The 21,589-nt window shown below is 34.3% G+C and overlaps 1 protein-coding gene, 1 non-coding gene and 1 pseudogene across 3 annotated transcripts; all 3 read left to right on the top strand.

The window, feature by feature from the left end:
• The first annotated feature begins 8,213 nt into the window (after positions 1 to 8,213).
• On the top strand, positions 8,214 to 8,285 carry TRNAP-CGG (transfer RNA proline (anticodon CGG)). The gene has a single exon. It is a non-coding gene; the product is annotated as a tRNA-Pro (tRNA).
• Positions 8,286 to 10,420: 2,135 nt separating this feature from the next.
• LOC143579912 (DNA polymerase kappa-like) lies at positions 10,421 to 15,061 on the top strand (annotated as a pseudogene). Its single transcript, XR_013143550.1, has 13 exons — positions 10,421 to 10,528; positions 11,618 to 11,790; positions 11,893 to 12,066; positions 12,136 to 12,259; positions 12,369 to 12,469; positions 12,562 to 12,648; positions 12,824 to 12,919; positions 12,993 to 13,242; positions 13,368 to 13,459; positions 13,533 to 13,644; positions 13,976 to 14,235; positions 14,447 to 14,727; positions 14,802 to 15,061. The product of XR_013143550.1 is annotated as a DNA polymerase kappa-like (transcript).
• A 1,146-nt stretch (positions 15,062 to 16,207) lies between these two features.
• LOC143579929 (uncharacterized) lies at positions 16,208 to 18,180 on the top strand. The gene is made up of 4 exons (XM_077063104.1): positions 16,208 to 16,590; positions 17,412 to 17,640; positions 17,720 to 17,844; positions 17,922 to 18,180. Exons 1-4 carry the CDS (start codon positions 16,240 to 16,242, stop codon positions 18,003 to 18,005), a joined length of 789 nt encoding a protein of 262 aa, XP_076919219.1. The 5' UTR covers positions 16,208 to 16,239; the 3' UTR covers positions 18,006 to 18,180.
• The last annotated feature ends 3,409 nt before the right edge of the window (positions 18,181 to 21,589 follow it).

The raw sequence follows: 21,589 nt of genomic DNA, 5'->3' as shown, positions 1-21,589 counted from the left end.
TATGTATGTATGCATGTATGTATGAGAGATTGAAAATCATCTCATGGCCCACCACACCTCCCCATACCGCTCTTCGTCTAAATAAAGCCTCAACCCCTTACCTCTCCGACACAGTGTTCCACCCCCTTTTACCGACCCTTTAAAGTGCACACCGTGTGATCTAAAAGATAAGGTGAAAGAAGAAAATAGGACATAAATTTTGCAAAAGTTTATAATGGGGTGGGTATGTGTAAAAAACAAAAAAATGTAACTTTTGTGATATTTGAGTTCAGATTTGAGAATAACAACTCCGGTTGCTGTTAAAAAGTGATTATTATTATTATATTATATGCTTTCATTATTAAGCATCAACTTTCTAAAAGTTTTATATTAACTCGGATCCGAACGCTGTTAAAAAATCACTAGAGATTTTAGGACTCTTGTTATCAAATCCTTATGCATTAAAACCGCTTTTCGCGTATTAAGCCGAAAGAGATTGATTTTGTTCGCTCAATTATGTTCGTAACTTGTTTTGACAATTTAAAAACAATATATGGAAGATTTTATATCTTTTTTCTATATTTTATATAGAGCCTAAAGAATTTGCTATCTTGACAAATTTCCAAAATGCAAGTCAAGTTGTGTGTTTAATGCATGAGTGTTATGGGTCACCTTCCAAAGGTGGCCATTGTCATTTTCTTGCAAATAAAATCAATTACCTTGTGGTGAAGGAAGCCATCAATAATGGTCAAGTCTCCTCTCATTTTGGCCCTTGATTTGAGTAGGGTAGTTTTAAGAGGGTTGAGCTAACTTATTAAGAGCAGCATTTAAGGGGGTGTTTGTTTTTTCTTCAAACATCTTCAAGGGAGCTAATGTCTGCAGGCGCGCAGACATTACCCTTGAAGACTGTTTGTTTTTTTTCTTAAAACAGATCTGAAGTTATCTTCTTTCATCTTAAAAGAAAAGCAAGGAAATCTTGCTTAAAACATCTTCACAAAAAAACCTTTGCAGCCACCCTCTCATCCACTGCTCCTACCACCGTCCGCCAACACCACCACCCACCGTACGCCGCCACCACCACCCCCGTACCCCGCCGCCACCGTCCACCACCATCCACCGCCACCACCACCGTCCACCACCCACCATCCATCACCACCACCGTCCACCACCCACCATCCATCACCACCACCGTCCGCCACCACCACCACCATCCATCACCGCCACCACCACCATCCATCACCCACCACCACCACCATCCATCACCGCCACCACCACCACCATCCATCACCGCCACCACCACCGTCCACCACCCACCATCCATCACCACCACCGTCCACCACCCACCATCCATCACCACCACCGTCCGCCACCACCACCACCATCCATCACCACCACCGTCCACCACCCACCATCCATCACCACCACCATCCATCACCACCACCACCATCCATCACCGCCACCACCACCATCCATCACCCACCACCACCACCATCCATCACCACCACCGTCCACCACCAACCAAAACCATCCATCACCACCACCCATTGTCCACCACCACCATCCACCGCCACTACCCACCGTCCGCCGCCACTACCACCATCCACCACCACCACCTTCCACCACCCACCAAAACCAAATCGGCATGGCAAGCAAAGACTAAAAACTAGATGTAACTTGAATAAATGACTTCTATCTTGTGAGATAAGTTTGACAGTTATGCAGACAGTATCAGCTTATAAAAACAAACAGTCTTATATTTTCAGCTTGCAGATCTTCAGACCACATCTTCAGTTGCAGACATGAAAACAGATGAAATCAGCTTGCAGACAGTTTATGTCTGCAAAAACAAACAGCACCTAAGTGTCATATGCCCCAAGCCCAAGGGATGGGTACAACTATAATCATATTCTTTGTCTTTTGCTATATTTTATAACTATATATCTTAAGATACTACATTTTTAAATTGTCACAATGTAGTATATTTAAAATTGTCCTATAATTGTCTCGTAAACAAGAAGTTTTACCTAAAGGAGTGATGTAATATGGTTAGTGTTGGATTATGTTTCTTTTGTGCTTTAGTTAAAACAAACAAAATAGTTGGCACAAGTGCAATGTTACTAATATAACAACATGTAATGCAAATGCATGTTTAAAATGAATGCTATCCATTCTACAAAACCCTATAGGGATTAGGGGACCACACTACAAACCAAAACAAAAACGTACACTCAAAAGAGTTATCACCTCCAACTTAAGAGTGGATGATACGAGGATTGCCGACCCAAATAAGAAAACCTCATGTTTATTCACGATAATGAGACAACTGATAGGGTACTAGTCGTAGTCTCTACTTTTCTTATGTATGTTTTTTCCTGGGATTTCCCATGTAACTTTTGTAATTCAAGCCGGGTTCGGAGTTAGTTTGTGTTAAATGCATGTCTTGTTTGCATGTCAATAATATTTAACCTTACTCATGCATAATTAAAGTTGTTAAAAATGTTTATTTTCAATTAAAATATTTAACCTTACTCATGCATAATTAAAGTTGTTAAAACTTTGTGTGTTTGGGGCCAAATTAAAGTTGTAGAAAGACGAGGATACAAATATAAGTGAAGAGACAAACGGGGTCGGTTGAATAAATGTTCTCCGGTATTCCAGATGAATGAAGCGACATTTTGATCTTCTTCTCGTGCTTGCTCTAGATTTGCCATCGAAGAAAGGAAATGTGAGAGAATGAAGGTGACTGCCGGGAGTTTCCCCTATTCACAGATACAAAAAGTAAGGTGAAGGCCAAAAGCCTCCTCTAAGACGATAGGTAAAATACACCTTATATAGCTTCATTGCCACCATTATGAAATCCTACCCTTAGTGGACCAAGCCCAGTTACATGTTACCTCCACAAATGTCTACTTTGTGGCCTAAGAAAAAAAAATATAAAACAAGATTCGAAAATATTAGATGTAATGAATCTTGCAACTATCAAAAGGCCGTGGCCCAAGATCAGCAGTCTAGCTAGCCTGGAAAGCTTTTAGCCCAGTCCATATAGTTTTGTTTAACCCGATTTGGCCCAATAATATATCATGCAATTGCAAATAATCACCATTCTACTACTTTTAAACTATTCGTATAAGAATTGAAGGCATAAAGACAAAGTTTTAATACACTCGGTATATATCCGGTTTTGCATACACCTAAAAGCTTGTCTAATTTTAATCTTAAAGTCTTAACTATAGCTTTAACTTCAATTTTAACATTAATTTAAATTTGGACGAATCATACGGTACAATTTTATTGTAATACAGACAGAAGATTTATCATTTTAATCAATTTATTTTTGCAATATAGATTACATCATATTTAACACTGGGCATTAATATGTAACACTTCTTCCTTTATAAAATTTATTGTAACATTTTTTAAAGTCTCTATCGCAACACGGAGGGCCTTAAATAACCGCGGCCCCAAGCCCCAAAATCCAGTTAAAGTTGGGTCGGAAACACATGTTTTTTGATATATCATTTTTAATTATTTATGTAACAAAACATTTGATTCAATAACCACAACACTTCTTTTTCATGAGAGAGGATCAAAATTCGAATATTCTGACCTAAGCATCACAAGTTGTGATCTTTTTATTTAGTATAAAATTGATAATAAATACTTTTCGAGTGATGTTGATTATTATTATTATTAGTTAACTAGTTTTTTTATCCTTTGCGCCCGGGAGGTTAGTAAAAATCGGACAGTGGTAAAACTCAAGTGTTGTCGGTGTCAAGCGTTGAGCCGGTAAGTCGAAGCGAATTTGTCGGTTTCGGTGATGTGTGTTATTGTACCGGAATTAAAACTAAATATATAACAAAAAAGTATAAAGGTTGTGGTGGACCAATGGGGTGGCGTCAATCGGTAAAACTCAAGCGTTGGTAGACGCTGATTGTTGTTGATCCCGAAACTAAAACAAAAAATAAACACAGAAAACCACATTCAGGCAGTTTTCGTTACGATAACTGAATTAAAGAAAAATAATAAACTTTACGAACTAGTTCAGTGCCGCCAAGTGGCCCAATAATACACTTGCGGCACCAAACTTTTTATTTGTAATATAGTAATAATAGTTAATTACATAAGAAAGAAATCTATAACTATGACAAGTATCATAACTATGAATTGGATTATAAAATTCTAATTAATAAATACTTCATTGAAAACCCGAAGTACAACGAAAGACGTTCAGAGCAAGATTTCTTTTGTCGTACAAATTAGTTTTAAAAATTGTTGGGGATATCGATAGGCCAGATTTTAATAGTTTCGCGTTTTGGGAAGGTTACGGCATGAGGTTTGAAAGGAGTTCACGGTGTTACAAAAATGCACATAAGCAGTGAAACAACTCGCAAGTGATAATCTTTTTGAGGAATACAATGAGAACTTAGCTATGTTTGAAAGGACTTCACGTGATTGCCTATGTTGGAAGTAATTTCAGACTCCAAGTCACAAGTCGATGAACTTGAGGGACCAATATTGACAAGTAGGTCATAGTGGTTATGTTTCCTAATTGTATTGTAATTATAATAGGTAATGTCTTTGATAGCAAGTTAGGTTAGTCCTATATAAACATGTCATGGTTAGACATTATAGATTGCATGTGGTGGTGTGAGATGCAACCGAGTTAGGGTTTATCTAGAGACACACACGAGATGTAACCGAGTTAGGGTTCATCTAGGTGAAGTTGGTGTAACCGAGTTAGGGTTCATCAAGAGTCAAACCGAGTTAGGGTTTGAGGGTTTGTAATCAGTTTTTAGAGTGATATTTTCTTATTAATATAAACACGAGTTATTCGTTTAGTTTGTGTGCTGATTATCGATACGGAACTTGAGCCTATAATACTTATACTATAAATAGTTCTTACATAGTCCGACTAGTTAACATGCATTGCAATTTGTACAATGACATGAAGCTAGATGGAACCTTCCAAGGATGCTCTGTTGCATCGACTGTACACACATCTTGGAGGTTGTGTCCAACGAGTTTGCAATACGAGTGGTGATGACCTATTCAAGAATTGCGAGTTTATAAATATTATTGATTTCCCAATATCAAAAGTTCTCCTAGTTGTCACATATCGGGCAACATATATGGATTATCATCTTTAATTCCACAAATATTTTTCATTAAATTATTTATCAAAAACTTGTGGCTCTTAAATAAATTCAAGAGTAACTTCCGTTAATCCATAATAAAAGATGCCAAATTTCATATAAGTGCAATACCGTTCAGATTCAGGCGTATAGTTCACTCATGAGAAGCTCATTGGAGTGAAAAGAATTATGTCACACTACTGAATATAATCATATATAGGAAGATAGGTAAATAAAACCAAAACTTGAAAACAATATGATACCTGCATGGATGTTGAGCACCAAGCACAATGCAATACTATTTGTGATACTTGAATCTCTTTGCAAGCATGTTAGGTTTATCCTGAATCTGAAACACCAGTATGAAGCGAAAACAAGGGTGCCATCCTTATCACAATAATTAAAACTTGACCAAATTCAGTCTATGCTAACTATTTCCTAAACAAATAATATATAATAAATAAATAAACTTTTTTTACCGGTTGTTGACTTTTACTTGATCAATACAAAATGTGTATTCTTTTGAATGCAATGCCAATAAGCAATGAAGAACTTATAATATATTGGCCATCATCTCTGGCCAACAGGAACAAGCCACTCATACCTGTAAATTATGAAAACTATAAAATTAGATGAATGGGTAAGCATTCGAAAAAGAACATTAATAAAAAAATACTCTGTTTCTATAAGCGTTGTACCTATTAAAGCTAAAGAGTAATAATCATTTTTCAATAACAAAAAGTGAGGCAAATTGACAAACGTGAACATCAAGAACTAGGACTTACTAATCATACATATGCATACCAGCATCAGTGTAACTATCAAAATTGTAAAACAAAACCTTCATATCAATATATGTGTATTTCAAACAGACAAATAAACTCATAAAGATAACCCCGTGTCTAAATAATTACCCAAACAGTAAATTAAAGGTTTGACATCAACAAGTGTAACAAATCCATGTTTGAAAAAAAAAATGATAATCACAATGTATTAAGAAAAAGCAAAGAATAAACATGATCAGTGTAAGCTATCAAAATATCAAGTTTTTGCTGAACTTTCTTATCATTTCCTTGCGTATAAACATATGCTAGAGTTGTTCCTGAATTGAATTCTTGGCATGTGTTGGTCAAGTCACTTAAGCAACTCAAACAACTTTTTAGGACTTGATTAATATTTGTATCTAAATAGTAACAAAACCATTTAAGATAGTCTAAGCTAATGACATGGTGTTAAAGATAATTAACCACTAAAAATCACAAATATAGATTGCATAATCAAATTTAAAAAAAAAATAGAAACATGTAAAATAAACAGACATATAAAGATTAAAAGAGCATACAACACTCAATTAAAGAGCGAACTAACAACCCGTACGCACTATGTATAGTCAAAAGAATCAACTTGCAATTTAAATGGGTCAAGGCGGTCCGTATCCATTTAATAATTTGTAATAAATAAAGACATACTAATAAGACTTATAACTTCTTAAGCTAGATGTAAGATAAACGTACCTTTGCCCGTAGGTTGATAGCAACTTGGGTGGTTCTTCCTCTGCCACGTTGACTTCCTGAAGTCAACTCACAATACATCTATAATCAAGCTCATAATAAAAGTTCTAGTTATGAATACATGGTTAACTTCAACATATAGCATGTTGCATGTTCATGCCATCTTTATTATGATTGCATAACTCTTTTAATCATATTTATCAACAACAATTACAAGTACCTCTAAGCTATTTTAGAAAATCTTTAATATGTGAACACAACAAATTAAATTCATAAAAATTATCTTCTGGACTGCAGGTGTTTAAACATCCATCTTTAACTAGTTTTTAGAAAGCTGAATCATGCGCAGAACTTTCTGCGCAGCTGTATTCATCGGCTGATTTGACCTACTAAACGACCATATTTTATATTGTTCTAAACTTCTGGAGAAACTAGATACACAGAGCTTTCCAACCATATAAAATACACCTTTATATAACCTATGGTTGATTTTATACAAATATCTGAAAAACAGGACAGCAGCTTATTTTCGGTCAATCAGCATGCTGAATGATTTGGTGCAGCCATGAAATTCGGTTGTTTTGACCCGTTTACAATCCGAATATTCTTCCAGTGTTCAAAGATGAAGCGAAGTATAACCAAAGGCCTTTACGATAATCTATAATACACCCTAAACAAGGGTGTTATTGATTTTATACAATGTTTCGAAAACAGGTCTGCAACTATGTTTTCATCTTTCCATTAGCTTTATAAGGTTTAAGTTCTCAAATTCAAGACTTCGTGTCACGTTAACATGTATTATACACACATACATTTACATAATTACACACATACACACAAATTTAACATGTATTACACCTAAAATCCACAAAATTAACATGTATTACCTAAACTAACATGTATTAACTAAAATCCCCAAAATTATCATGTAAACCCTAAAATCCCCAAAATTAACATGGATTATACCTAAATTAACATGTGTTATGCCTAAAATATCATGTATTATAATAACATCCAACGGGTCGTACAAGTATATCAAAACATCAATGTAACGGATAATAGAGTGTAACAAAGACTGACACTAGATAACAATCTGTATGACAACATCTTTGACGGTGTAATTAGTTAATCGAAACTCATTTTTGTTATGTCATCGTGTCATCATAGGAGAGCCTTCGTTATTATATTTTAGGAAATAGGATATGTTATGGCCGGTATGATGTAATTATTTTACGGTTGTGTGGTGTAGGGTCATATGCACCTTTCAATTTTGAGATGCACTTGAACTCGCGAATTCAATGCATCATTGTGTATGAGCTATGATGCATCGATATGAGATAGGAGGTATGATATGGGTGTGACTATGAATCTATAATACATAATTTGCATTTCTGGTTATGTTAAAAATCGCCCAAAACTTAATGATATTTCTTGGTACAACCTTACGTACAACCTTACATATGTATTTGTTATTTATTGAGAGAGGATATTTGTATATTGGGTAATAAAAAACAATAGTTTCTTTGTTCGTTTAACAAAACAAACTGCCATAATGAACACCTATTAACACTCATGAAATGAATATCAAATTGGGCATTTGGTCTAGTGGTATGATTCTCGCTTCGGGTGCGAGAGGTCCCGAGTTCGATTCTCGGAATGCCCCGTATTTTTACATTCATAATCTTTCAACAAAACCTTAAAACCAAAAACCATAGTTTACACAATCAACAAATATCTTATTTGAATTGCGGGAAGAAAAAGTAAATAGATTATAAACCTTGAAGCAAAGTTTTATACTTTTATGCAATCAACAAACTCGCCTCTTTTTTTGTTTGAATTACCGGATGAAAAATATTATAATAAACCTGTAAATATCTTATTTTGGTCATAGTTTTGATAATTTGTTTGATGAAATAATTATAACTTAGGAAATCAAAGTTAGTATGTAAACTTTGTCAATGATGGTTATAAATATAAGCTTGAAAGACATGATTAGGAAGTCAATATATCATTAAAATGGCTATTGATTGTTTGACAATATATTTGTGCATATACATAAAAATCAACTACAATGTATGTAATATAACAAAGCTTGTTGTCTTTCGTCCTTTTTGATTATTTTGATAATAGAGTTGATCAATGCAACTTCAAGAAAAACATAGCAGTTTACGCTTTAAGATTAGTTTTTTTTTGTTTTCTAGACTCTGCCAAATTTCTTTTTAATTAGCATTTATTTAAATTTTTTAATTTGCTTGAAGCTTTATGGGTCATCAAGTTATTTTAACATCTAAGTGCTTAACTAACCATTATTTGTCCAAATTAAACTACTAATTATAGTTTAAATGATCTCAAGCAACATATAATTCAGCCTTTTATTTTACTAAAACTACACAACCAAACACCCCTAAAGTATTCCATTAATAGTAGAAGTTGTCTATCTACTCGACTTCAAATTCTTAAGTTTTGAACTTCGCATTATGATCCACATATATATACCTTGTTAAGTGTATTACAAGGTAAGTTTGCATATCAAGAAATCATCAGTGATATATGAATAAGTTAAAAACGGAAGAACAGTTGTGATTTAAGTACCATAAGTTGTGACAAGACAATGCAGGTATAAAAGTTTAAAAACGTTTTTTTAATAGATGCTAAAATATAATTTGTGTTAGATTCAAGAAAAAGCATCATTGGGCATTTGGTCTAGTGGTATGATTTTCGCTTTGGGTGCGAGAGGTCCCGATTTTGATTCTCGGAATGCCCCATAACGTTTTTCAATTTGCATAAAATTGTTTTCATTGTAGGCTTCAAGTACGGCATCATACTCTTTTTTGGTAATGTTCGTTTGTTATGTTTGTTTGTACAATGAAAACTAGTCCTAGTTTTGTGTTCCGTTTGAACTTTGAACCGTATCTATGTCATAAACTAACCTAGATATGAATGAGAGCAAGATATAACCGAAGTGCGGGGAACACCTTTTGACGATCATCAATCAGTAATGTATCTATTATAATGTAAAATTCTATTGGAGTTTTGTATGAGTGATTCTTTATAATTTTGTTCAATATTTTGTATGACTAGTTCAAGTAACATGAATTGAGCTAACATGTTATCCTTTTCTTTTACCATAAACAATAGATAACCATTCGTATCACTATATTATCTTGCGTTTAGTTATATCAGTCTATCAAAATCCATCAAATAAATATATTGTTTTTAAGGTGATCAAAGAAATCATTTTCCTCCTTTCAAAACAATTTACTCAAAACCTTTTATTGTGTAGTTTTGAATAGAAATGGTATTTGTCCTTTTACATAGTTTCTTAAACAAAAAAGATAAGATGTTGATTTAAAAAACTTTATAAAATTTGTTCTCTGAAAAGGTATCATGTGAAAAATTGAGTTTATTCAAGGTATGTCTGGTTAATAAATCTAGTAGCATCAGAGGTAAAAGACCCAAATGTATTGAAACTCGAAAGTAAAAGGAATGAATGCGTGTTGATTCTCGACACAAGTTTTCTCATGCTTAGCAATTTTTCCAGTAACTCTTCGATATATATTTGAGTTTCTTGCCCCCTGATGTTGTTACGTTTATGAAAATAGTTCAAGGTGTCGCGCACGATAACTCTTCGCTGCCTCAGTTGGATCGGATTTGCCGTTCAACAAAACGCACACGCAATAATCGAATTTTGATTTTAACTTGTTAAAAAGAAAAAGAAAAAAAAATAAATCGGTCCTTGGCTTCTTTTGGGCCTATTTAATTTTCATTTGGATTGGAAAATTGAATGAATAACATCGATTAATCCATCAATGGCGAAAACCGAAGGAGAAGCATCATCAACATCAACATCAAGTAGTAGTCGGCCATGGGAGTCGTATCACACTGTCTACACCAACGCCAAAGCAGGTATACTAATTCTAATCCACTAATAACCTACCTAATTACTTTCTAATCATTTAATCTATTTATTTACCATTGCGCCAGTTAATAATCATCTCCATCTGTAACTAAACACGAGACCTATTTCAATTGTTTCAACTGTTCGCCAGGATGTTCGTTTATAAACGATCAATCATTTATTTTATTTTCGAAATAGTTTTATTTATGTAAATGTAAACACAAATACATATGTTTGGATGAATTAATTATGCTAACTTGTAGTTTGTTTTATGTTTCCTCAAATATGTTCGTGCGAGTTCGTTTCTTTATGTTCGTTTACGTTCCTCAACTCTTCGTTTAGTTTTAAATGAACAAAAAAATTGGTCAATTATGTGTTTGTGTTCGTTTAGTTCGTTTACTCGCATACATAGAAACTTAGATTATTGCCAAAACGTTACACATCCGCACCGTTTAACCTAATTCATCTTATTATTATTATTATTACTGAATTCATATAAATACTTTTACTTCTAACTTACTTTTTTCACCTCAAATGATTTCTAGCTGAAATTTCTTCATAATCAACCCAACATCTATCAAGTTTGAAGTTCAAACTTATTTGATAATCGAACCTGGAACTTCGTTTATGTTCGTTTATTTAATAATCGAAACAACACGAACATGCTCATTTTATTAATGAGCAAACAAAATTGTTCAATTATGTGTTCATGTTCGCTCGGTTCGTTTATAGGCCTATATAGAAGCTTAGATTATTGCTAAAACGTTACACATTCCCACATAATAAGCAAATTCATCTTATTTTTATTGAATTCATATAAATACTTTTAGTTGTAACTTACTTTTCTCCGCTCAAATGAGTTCTTACAGTTAATAGGAAATTTCTTCATAATCAAGTTAAGATCTTTCAAATTTGAAGTTTGAACTTATTTAATTTGACACTTAAAACTGAAATGAAGATTATACTTAGGTTAACATCTTTGGTGTTTTGGTAGTTTGCCTGGATTATTATTATTATTATTATTATTATTATTATTATTATTATTATTATTATTATGATGATGATGATGATGATGATGATGATGATGATGTTGATAGGTATGGATGGGGTTGATAAGGAAAAAGTGCGAAGAGTGGTGTACGAAATGAGCAAAGGATCAAAGTATTTTGAAAACGAGGAACGAAAGGAGGCATATATGAAACAAAAGATCGAAAATATGCGTGCTCAACGTGCAAAGCTAAAGCCTACTGATTTATCTCATTACCAAAGGGTAACATTGTTATTTTGTATGTTAATGTATGTTTATAAAACATTTAACCACCTTTGCAGTTATACTTTTAATGATTTTTTTAAAATCCTTGTGTTAATATAGGTTGCTGATAAAAAAATTGTTGAATTAGAAGCTACACGTGATTTATCAAGGACGTGGTTGCATGTAGACATGGATGCTTTTTATGCAGCTGTTGAAACCTTGAGCAATCCTTCATTAAAAGGCAAGCCAATGGCTGTAGGTGGCATGTCTATGATATCTACTGCTAATTATGAGGTTTAAATTTCAAAGTTTTGTTTTATTGCAATCCACTTTCGTTCTTCTGTTAAAGGGAAATCGTTGCAGGCTCGGAAATTTGGGGTTCGTGCTGCAATGCCTGGTTTTATAGCGTGTAAATTATGTCCAGAGTTAATATTTGTGCCTACAGATTTTAAGAAATATACATATTATAGTGACTTAACTAGAAAAGGTCAGATGCTTTACCTTTTTGTAAGTTATATGCAAATACTTTTTATTATTATTATTTATTATTATTTTTTTTATATACAATGTTATAATAATGTGTTATTTTAAATCAGTCTTTCAAGTATATGATCCCAATTTCATGGCTGCTAGTCTTGATGAGGCCTACCTGGATATTACTAATGTCTGCAAGGAAAGGGATATGACTGCTGAAGAAGTAAGTTAAACACACACACACAAACGCACAATCTTACGTGTTGAAAATGTTAAGTGTTAGTCACTTTCGATTGTTATTTTGTATTATTGAAGGTCACTGAAGAGCTTAGACAAAATGTGTACAAAGCTACTGGATTGACATGTAGTGATGGAGTTGCTCCAAATCGCTTACTTGCTAAGGTGTTGTATTTTGTGTAATAAAGAAACTATGGTCACTGATTATATAATTATTTTCTTTTTGGTTTAAATATGCGTCATTAGTCATTACTCAAAATGCATGTAACTTGAATTTTATTTACTTCACATTTCACAAGTTTTATGTAGGATTTGTAATTAGAATTTATATAATGATCAGGTGTGCTCGGATATAAATAAGCCAAATGGTCAGTTTCTTTTACCTAAAGATCGGGCTGCTATCATGACATTTATATCATCACTTCCTATACAAAAGGTACTAAATCATATCCATTGATTTATTTTCAGTTATGGCATTTTGTTTAAATATATTTGCAATCTTTACTCAGATTGGGGGAATTGGTAAAGTGACAGAACATATCTTAAAAGATGTGTTTGAGATTAAAACATGTGAAGACTTGCTGCAAAAAAGTTCTTTCCTTTGCGCGTTATTCTCTCCTTCATCAGCAGACTTTTTTATATCCGTGGGCTTAGGACTTGGAGGAACAGATGCACCTCAAGTTAGATCAAGGAAAAGTATTAGCAACGAGAGAACATTTTCTGCAACTAAGGACCAAACATTCTTCCATCAGAAATTAGGTAAAAGAAAATATTTGTCAAACGTGATTTTTATTTGCTTGTTTTCTTGTTGCAACAAGTGACATATTACTTTATGACAATATACATGTAAATATAATAGAACCCTTGTTATATATATTTCGCAGTCGAACTTTCAGAGATGCTTTCTGCTGACATGGAGAAAGAAGGTCTACATGGGCAAACACTAACACTAAAACTAAAGACTGCATCTTTTGAGGTACAGTTTCGTGCGTTTTTTGGTGTAGAGTGAAATGATTTGATTCATAATCTTCAAGTTTGGTCATGTTCAGGTCAAAACTCGAGCTTTGACTTTGCAAAGTTATATACAGTCAAGTAATGATATATTGAAGCATGCTTCAAAGCTTCTCAAGGCTGAATTGCCCGTATCACTTAGACTCATTGGTAAGAAAACATGCGGTGTTTATATATTTATAGGATAAAGACATATACTTCTGATCCTATTTACGAGAATATAATGTTCAATTATAGCAGCAAGCTTCAATAATATTGTAATGATGACCCAAACAAGACAATCTTTCACAACAATCCCATATAAAACGGTACAAAACGTCCCCATAATGGCCCAAACTGGACAATAAAGCCATTTTTAATGACTTGGATATTCCAAAGAAACCACAATGACTAAAACAAGACAAAAGTGAAAGTAAATTGGTATTTTATGCAAAAAAAGAAGCTACCTTTGACATAGGATAATGAATTTGTGTTCACGCAGGACTACGCATGTCTCATTTCAATGAAGACAAAGATGATACTCTATCTGATCCTACACAAAGAACACTTCTTAATTATATGAAGCCCTGAGATGATAACATGAAACTTGTTGATGAAGAACATTCAGATGTTAAAGACGACCCTGAGCCACATTGTGCTTCACATACCGATCCATCCCGTGACCATCTATCAGAGCTAATTGATAATAGTGAGCAAGTAATGGAGGATAATGGTCTTGAAGACCATGAATTCAAACACCAGGTACCTGTACTAAAAATACAAACTTAGCGTATAGCCGTATAGTACTGTTAAAAAGTGGCAATTTTGATTATTTAAATACAAATTCGTTGATTTCGGTTATGTTTTATGATATCGAGAAATATAGGATATATATACATATATGAAATTCATCGCTTTTCTCATTTAGCCTCAAGAAACTTATTTTCTGTGACAGATTAATGAGAACACTCAGGTTGGGAACTCGTTGAAGTCTTCTGCAAACGTGACAGTCACAGACACACATTCATTGGAGGGAAGAAACCAAGATCGTTTGACCGTGATCGAGAATGAAACCGTGTCTTCATCATCATATGATAAAGTATTAATATGGTTGGATGATTACAAGTGTTCACTATGTGGTGTAGAATTGCCTCCCAGTTTTTCGGAAGAAAGGCAAGAACATTTTGATTTTCATCTTGCTGAAAAGCTGCAGATGGAAGAAGAATCAAGGTGCACGCTTCCACTCAATAACAGGTATGCAGTTATGCATAATGCAGAGTATTGAATTTCGTATACGAATTTATTGTTTGCTATAAATTTTGTATCAGGATGAGGCGGAAAGAGGGTGATGTTAGCCAAAGCAAAGGCAAGAAGAAACCGAAACATTCTCCCTCAAACAGTAAGCATATTCCAATCGACGCGTTCTTTACAAAGACAAGTCACAATCTGTGACATTTATTATGTTATTATTATATTATTATATAGAAAGCCAACAATTGTAACATTATCAGAGTAACTGTATTTTATTTGTTGTTAATACTTTGCAAAATCCATACAAGTGTCAGAAAAATGTGTCAGTTTGATCTAATTGTACATATTAGTATGTTTTATGTTTCTTAGTACTTTACTTCACCTGTTTGCGATTATGTTTCTCACATTACACAATGCAGATTCAACGGAGCGGATTACAAACTAGTCATTTTGGACCATATCATCGACCATAAATCCGTCATTTTGGACAAGAAATTAAAATTAAATTCTTTTAAAGGAACATGTTTAATTTTGTTGAACCTTGACAATAACCCGGGACAATCATTTTTAGAACTACCTGAAAAACATAAGGTGTCAAAATTGACGGTGTCATTGTGGTTAACTTGGAAAGCAAGTAACGAGAAAATTTTCAAACATAAGGAGTGCTTGATCTCAAAGTTGGTAGAAGATGTAAAAGCCTTCTCGTTTCTTTGGGTGTAAAATAGAAGTAAAAGAGCAAGCTTATATTGAAAGATTTGGTGTGAATTTAACTTCATAAATTTTCCTTTATAACTAATGTGTTTAAGTTTCTTTGTTTTGTTTCGGTCATTAACTTGTAAGGACACTGTTTGTTTACGGGCCTCTCGTTCCTCACCCAAGGTCCTTGTTTTTGTTTTTCCTTATAAATTTATTTTCTAGGCAATCAAAAAAGAAAAATGGCAACCATATAATTTTTTAACCATAACGAATTCTTCAAATAGGCTACTAGCTAAATTCATCACATCAGGATGCATATGCTTTTCCCTCACCTAAGGCCAATGTTTGTGAACACTCGCTTGACAATGCGGTGAGAAAAATCGTTCATTCTAATGATCCAACAATTGAAAGCCACCATCTCGTCTAATCTCCCATCATCACCCTGATATAGGGAATATCGGTGATACATCGACCAAATATCAGTGTCAATATCATTGATATTATCGTTACTGATATTATGTATTTCGACAATAAACCAATAACAAATATATCACTTATACAACGATGATAGATCAGCGATATCAAGTATATAGGGTAATAAAACACCAAATCTCTCGGGTAGCAATAATAATTTTGATTTGTTGAAAGTTTATTTAATATTTTCCCTTTTTTGACCTATCATCATGTATATATTCAACAACTTTCTAGACAATGACACGTGTTTACTGCCGAAGCTGCAAACAAAGCCAGCCGACTTCCTGCCAATTTCAACCATTAAACCCACAATTTGGGGATTTCTGTTCTGATCATCAAATCAAAATGTGTGCTTGTTTCCTTAAGAACACTAGTAACAAATCACACCTCTACAAAACCTTATGGAAGACACGATCCGTTTCCGATTCAATCGGAGCTCCGATTACCCGAAGACCACCCGTTTTCCAACAACCCAAAGCTTATTATTCTAGATTTCCTACTCAAAGAAAGCTGAAAGAGATTGAGTTCTCGGTTCCGTTTGCTGCTGCTACTGGTATTAAGGGTGTATCACGGTTTTCTTCGATTTCGAATAATGTGGTTATCGGGTGGTATTTGGGTCTGGTCAAAACCCGACCCATTTTGACTAAAAGCATTACTTCTGCCTTTATTTATACTGCTGCTGATTTATCTTCTCAGGTATATTATTATTATTATTATTATTATTATTATTATTATTTGATTGTATGATAATTAGTTGTTTTGTTTTAATTTTAAGATTATTTTATTTTAGCTTAATTTTCAGAAAGTCTTGAAATTTGGTAAAATGTAGGTTAAAGTTATTATGTTTAGCTGATTATTATTTTATGGTGAAGTTAGTTATTTTTAGTAATCAGTTTATTACAATTTACAATTCAAAATGACTACAATTGTTTTAATGCTTGAGGTCAATTTTAATATGGGACAACCTATGGTTACTTGTTTTTAGAGGTGTAAACATGCCGAGCCCATCCGAGTTCCAGCTCGCTTAAAGCTTCAATTTTAAAGCTCAAGCTTGGCTCGTGAATTGTTTTGTAATAATTTTTTATATAATAATAGTTATTATCCAAATTATTTAAATAAAATTCATACAAATATAAAGTTCAATTAGCTCAATATGTGAAGCTCAAGCTCGTTTATTGAATGAGTCTTGATAAAAGCTCGTGCTAGGTCTTGAGCTCGTTTAAGATCGTCTTGTTTTGAATTACACCGCTACTTGTTTTGCCAAAAAGAAATAATTTCTCAGGAAATATGCATAAGCACTTTGCTTCATCCAATCACTCTAAAGTGCCATATGTTTAAGAAACACAATTAGCAAATCCCAAATACCCTTAATCGAAACATGTGCAATTGTTTTGATAGGATTCATGAATTTATTTTTACTACGGTCCCAGTGATTACTTGTTTTACCCGTTAGAGATAATTTAAATTCTACTCGTTAACCGACTCCAAGCTTGGATTTTTATCCTTTATATATTTAGACAATTGCAGGGTCATCTGAAGAGTCTTATGATCTTGTAAGAACCATTCGCATGGCCGGATACGGAATGATAGTATTAGGCCCGTCACTGCATTATTGGTTCAATTTTATGTCAAGATTATTTCCAAAGAGGGACCTAATTTCAACTTTCAAGAAAATGTTCATGGGCCAAGCGGTATTCGGGCCTATTATGACTGTTGTATTCTTCTCCGTCAATGCCGGTCTACAAGGTACGCGTTAGCCTCTTTCTCTTGCATACATTTTGATGTCTAAAAAAATTGTGATTAATCATGTTAAATAAATTGTTAGGTGAAAGTGGTACGGAAATTGTTGCGAGATTGAAACGTGACTTGGTGCCTACATTGATCAATGGTGTTATGTTCTGGCCCGTTTGTGATTTCATCACGTTCAGATTCATTCCGGTTCATTTGCAGGTAACATTTTATTTAATAACTAATATTGTAATTTTAAGTTTACTAAAAATAAGGAAGTTGATTTCGTGATGTTGCAGCCGCTGGTGAGCAACTCGTTTGCGTATATATGGACAGTTTACATGACATATATGGCAAGCTTAGAGAAAGCAGACACCAAATAGATGCTGAGCTGATTTGTTTAAAAATTATACTTGTAGCAGGTTGGAATTATGTAAATGAAGCTGCAGGCTGCTAGCTATTTTACATTTTACCATTATAGCATATATTTATTTTAATTCAAATGTTGAGAATATTTGTTATCTAGTAATAAACTACTTGATTTAGGGCTTTGAGTTTGACTTTATGAAGATCTAGATTTATTTTGTTGATCTATGTTCATCTGTTATTAAACCATGTCTAGTGTAAACGTGACGACTTGACTTACGAGAGCTCGAGCTCTGTTCATTCTGAGCTCTTTTTCTAAAGCTTAAGCTTGGTTTGTGAGTGTTTTTTCAAGCTTGAGCTTGGCTCGTTTATTATTATGTATTCATGTATATGTGTTTTAGTTATTTATATATATTTGATAAAACCATTAAACAAGTCTAAGTTTGGCTTGACTTAGACTTGGCTCGTGTCAAGTTAATTATTTACCTGGTCTTGAGTAACTCACGAATGGCTCAGCTTGTTGGCGCCCTTAAAAAATACGCGACCCAAGTTCCTAGGTGTCTTTTGATACTTGGTGACAGTGTTGTAAAATTTCCGATAGGTGTCGATTAATCCCCAACTAATTGCTAGTCCTCAACCATTAGCTAATTTTGGGCTAGTCAGCCAATTAATCGATCAATGGTCAAATCTGGCCAAAATTGACGGTTTTCGTCGAGATTCCGGCCGAAATCAGCGGTTTCTAGTGAGATTTCACCTAATTTCTAGCCAAAATGTGTTAGTGTATATATATATAAACAAAAAATATATACAGAAATTTGTGTGTATATATAAAACAGATCATTATACATTAAAGTTCAGTTTAATTAATTCTGATTAATCTTGATCAATCCTTAGTTCTCACTTCACGGCCTAACTATTAACTAGAGATTTCTACAACACTCTCGGTGAGCTATCATATTGTATCTCTGCTTATTTATTAAAAGAAAAAGAACATTCAAATTCTGTTATGCATTCTTATGTTTATATATATATTGTCACCGTTTTTATTTTTTAATATTATTCATTATGCCAAAGAATTTAGTCTTTATTTAATTATTTGTTCTAGAGTAGTAGCAGCAGCCCATATTAATTGGTATGACAATTGACATGGTATCTAGTTGACCCTTCTAGTTTCACATGTAGCAAGTAGCAACATTGGCCCACGGGAGTTTTATGCATACATACTCATTGTCCTAAAATAAAGATTAAATATATTATAGAGAGATGCATGCGAAACAAAGATCTTGATAACAATATTTCAATATCTAACCCGAATAACACCCCTACTGGTAATATGGGCATTTCAACGTTAAGAATTTAATATTTTCTTTCTTAAAAAAAAACGAGTTGAATTCTTATTTAGGATCCGGGCTTCAAATCTTCCCCTAACCATTTTTTTTCTTTTATTTTCTAATTTAGAAAACAAGATTTCTTTGTTAATATAAAAAACAAGTAGTTATGTACTTGAAAATTTTAATTTAAGATCTCATTTCTTTACTTGCTTATTTTACGTAAATAAGTTGTTAATTCTTAGACATCTTGTCATTCATTCACATAATTACATACAATAATTACATACATAATGTTTTTTATATGTTCAATTCTTTTTAATAACTTAAGCTAACTTATAAATGTAAACATGTTTAAGTTTGCTATAATATATTAATTCATTGATATACCATGTGACAAATACATACTCATCATCCAAGGGCAGATCTGTGGGTGGTTCTCAGGAACCACACGAGTTTCGAAATAATAGTGTATTGGAATATAGAAAATAATATAGTGAATCACCTTATAAATTAAAAGGAACCATTCTAATTAGAATATAAGTTGATGGTCTGGTGGATAACGTATGAGTTGGTTAACTATAACTAAAGTCATAGGTTCGAAACTCTTTAAACTAATATTTTTAACTTTTTATGCAGTTTTTTAGGATTTCATAAACCAAAACTTTTAAACAAAGATACAATTACAAACTCGTTTTATGCCTTTATCCTCTCTCCACCATGATTACACAGGCGCCACAACTCCTTCCTCGAGTAGTCGGGCATCCGGTCGACACCACCGCTGTCCGCCTTCCTCCAGCCTTGCTAGTTGCTACTCTTCCTCGAATCCTCCACCCGTGACTATAAGCTTAGATTCATTTTGTTAATTGTTAAGCTATTTGTTAACTTTTAATTACAAATTAGCAAATTAAACCAGTGGTAAAACATTCTAATGTAAAAATGAACCAACACGAATCGTCAAACCGATCCAAAATTTTTATATTCAATTTCATGAAATTAGAATATTTAAAACTAGTGTACCACCTGAAAAAAATTCATGGATCTGTCACTGTCATCAACACCCTTATATTCTCATGATCTTGTCGCCTCGTCACGAAGCCACGCTTCAACACCAGATTCTCACAAACTCATTAGGTTTTGAAGAGGTAGGTCCCAGCAGAGCCCGGTTAGACCCGCAAGACTCACCTTGAAGAGGAACGTCTGCGCAGAAACCAACTGGATCCGCAGGACCAACCATGCTCAGAGACGTGACGTCCTTACGCGTAGTACGCAAGCTGTTCCCGCAGGAAATGCCTCCCAATGGTGAAGGACTCCGCCTGTCCCCGCAGCCTCGGATACAAGCCATCAAGGAAGGCCACTCGCGCAGCAAGGCTACACGCACAAGGCACTTAGCTCTCAATCATTCAGTGTCACCTGAAGGAATGAGCAAAGCCGGGAACAATCCCGCACAGTGGCGGGAGGGGGAATACTCCCGCCCAAATAAGCCAGTCCGTACGATACAGGAAGATCTTCTGTACTGTACCTGACGAGGTATGGGAAAAAGATCTGACTAAAGATACGACAGCTTATTGACAACAGTATGGCGAGCAGCATGCTCCTGTACTGTATGTCACTATTAGCCGCTGCCTACTCACCAACTACTGCCATACCACGTGCATAGCCGGCAGTTGGTGGAAAAGGAATAGTACACAGCAGGCCTGGTCACTATCAGCCGCTGCCTACCCACCAACTACCAGCAGGGCACGTGCGTAGGCCACTGTTGGTGGAACAGGAATACTGTTGCAGCCGGCCACACCTCCTTGGAAACCTACCTTCGGCTATAAATACCACAAATGGTATGACCATCTCATCTTAACATATTATCATCATATTATACCTGATATCTGCTCTAGCAATCTCTTAATATACATTTATATTTAAAGAGCAATCTAGTCTGATTCTCACGCCGGAGGGTGGTCACAAGGAGGAACCCCCCCCCCCCCCTTCTCAGTGACAAGCTCACGGTGTCTGTTTTGCAGGTTATCAGAAGAACCATCTTCTCAGGGTCTAACCCCTCGTGGGAAACATCTATCTAACCCCCAGGTTACCAGTAATCTGCCCGGGGTCCGGTTAGTGTTTCTTCAGGTTTCTTGGACTTTTCTATGAGCATATTGCATACGTGCATTAACTGAAGTGTGGTAGGGTAGGAGTTATACGTGTGAAATGAAATAACGTCGGTAACGCGTGAAAAAAATGTCAAAACTAATATAAAATTTCATATAAATGTATAGGTA

Source organism: Bidens hawaiensis, unplaced genomic scaffold (genome assembly GCF_021521415.1).
Source record: "Bidens hawaiensis isolate Kalapana, Puna unplaced genomic scaffold, B.hawaiensis_p1.1 tig00030168_1, whole genome shotgun sequence".
NCBI lineage: Eukaryota > Viridiplantae > Streptophyta > Magnoliopsida > Asterales > Asteraceae > Bidens > Bidens hawaiensis.
Note: the sequence above shows the minus strand (reverse complement) of the source record. Positions and strands in the feature narration are given on the sequence as shown.

What these genes read in the sequence shown, in the direction of transcription:
- LOC143579929 (XM_077063104.1), top strand. Translation starts at nt 16,240, where the DNA reads ATGTGTGCTTGTTTCCTTAAGAACACTAGTAACAAATCACACCTCTAC. An exon ending in CTGCTGATTTATCTTCTCAG is followed by an intron (nt 16,591 to 17,411) that starts GTATATTATTAT and finishes TTATATATTTAG; the next exon opens with ACAATTGCAGGGTCATCTGA. An exon ending in CGTCAATGCCGGTCTACAAG is followed by an intron (nt 17,641 to 17,719) that starts GTACGCGTTAGC and finishes ATAAATTGTTAG; the next exon opens with GTGAAAGTGGTACGGAAATT.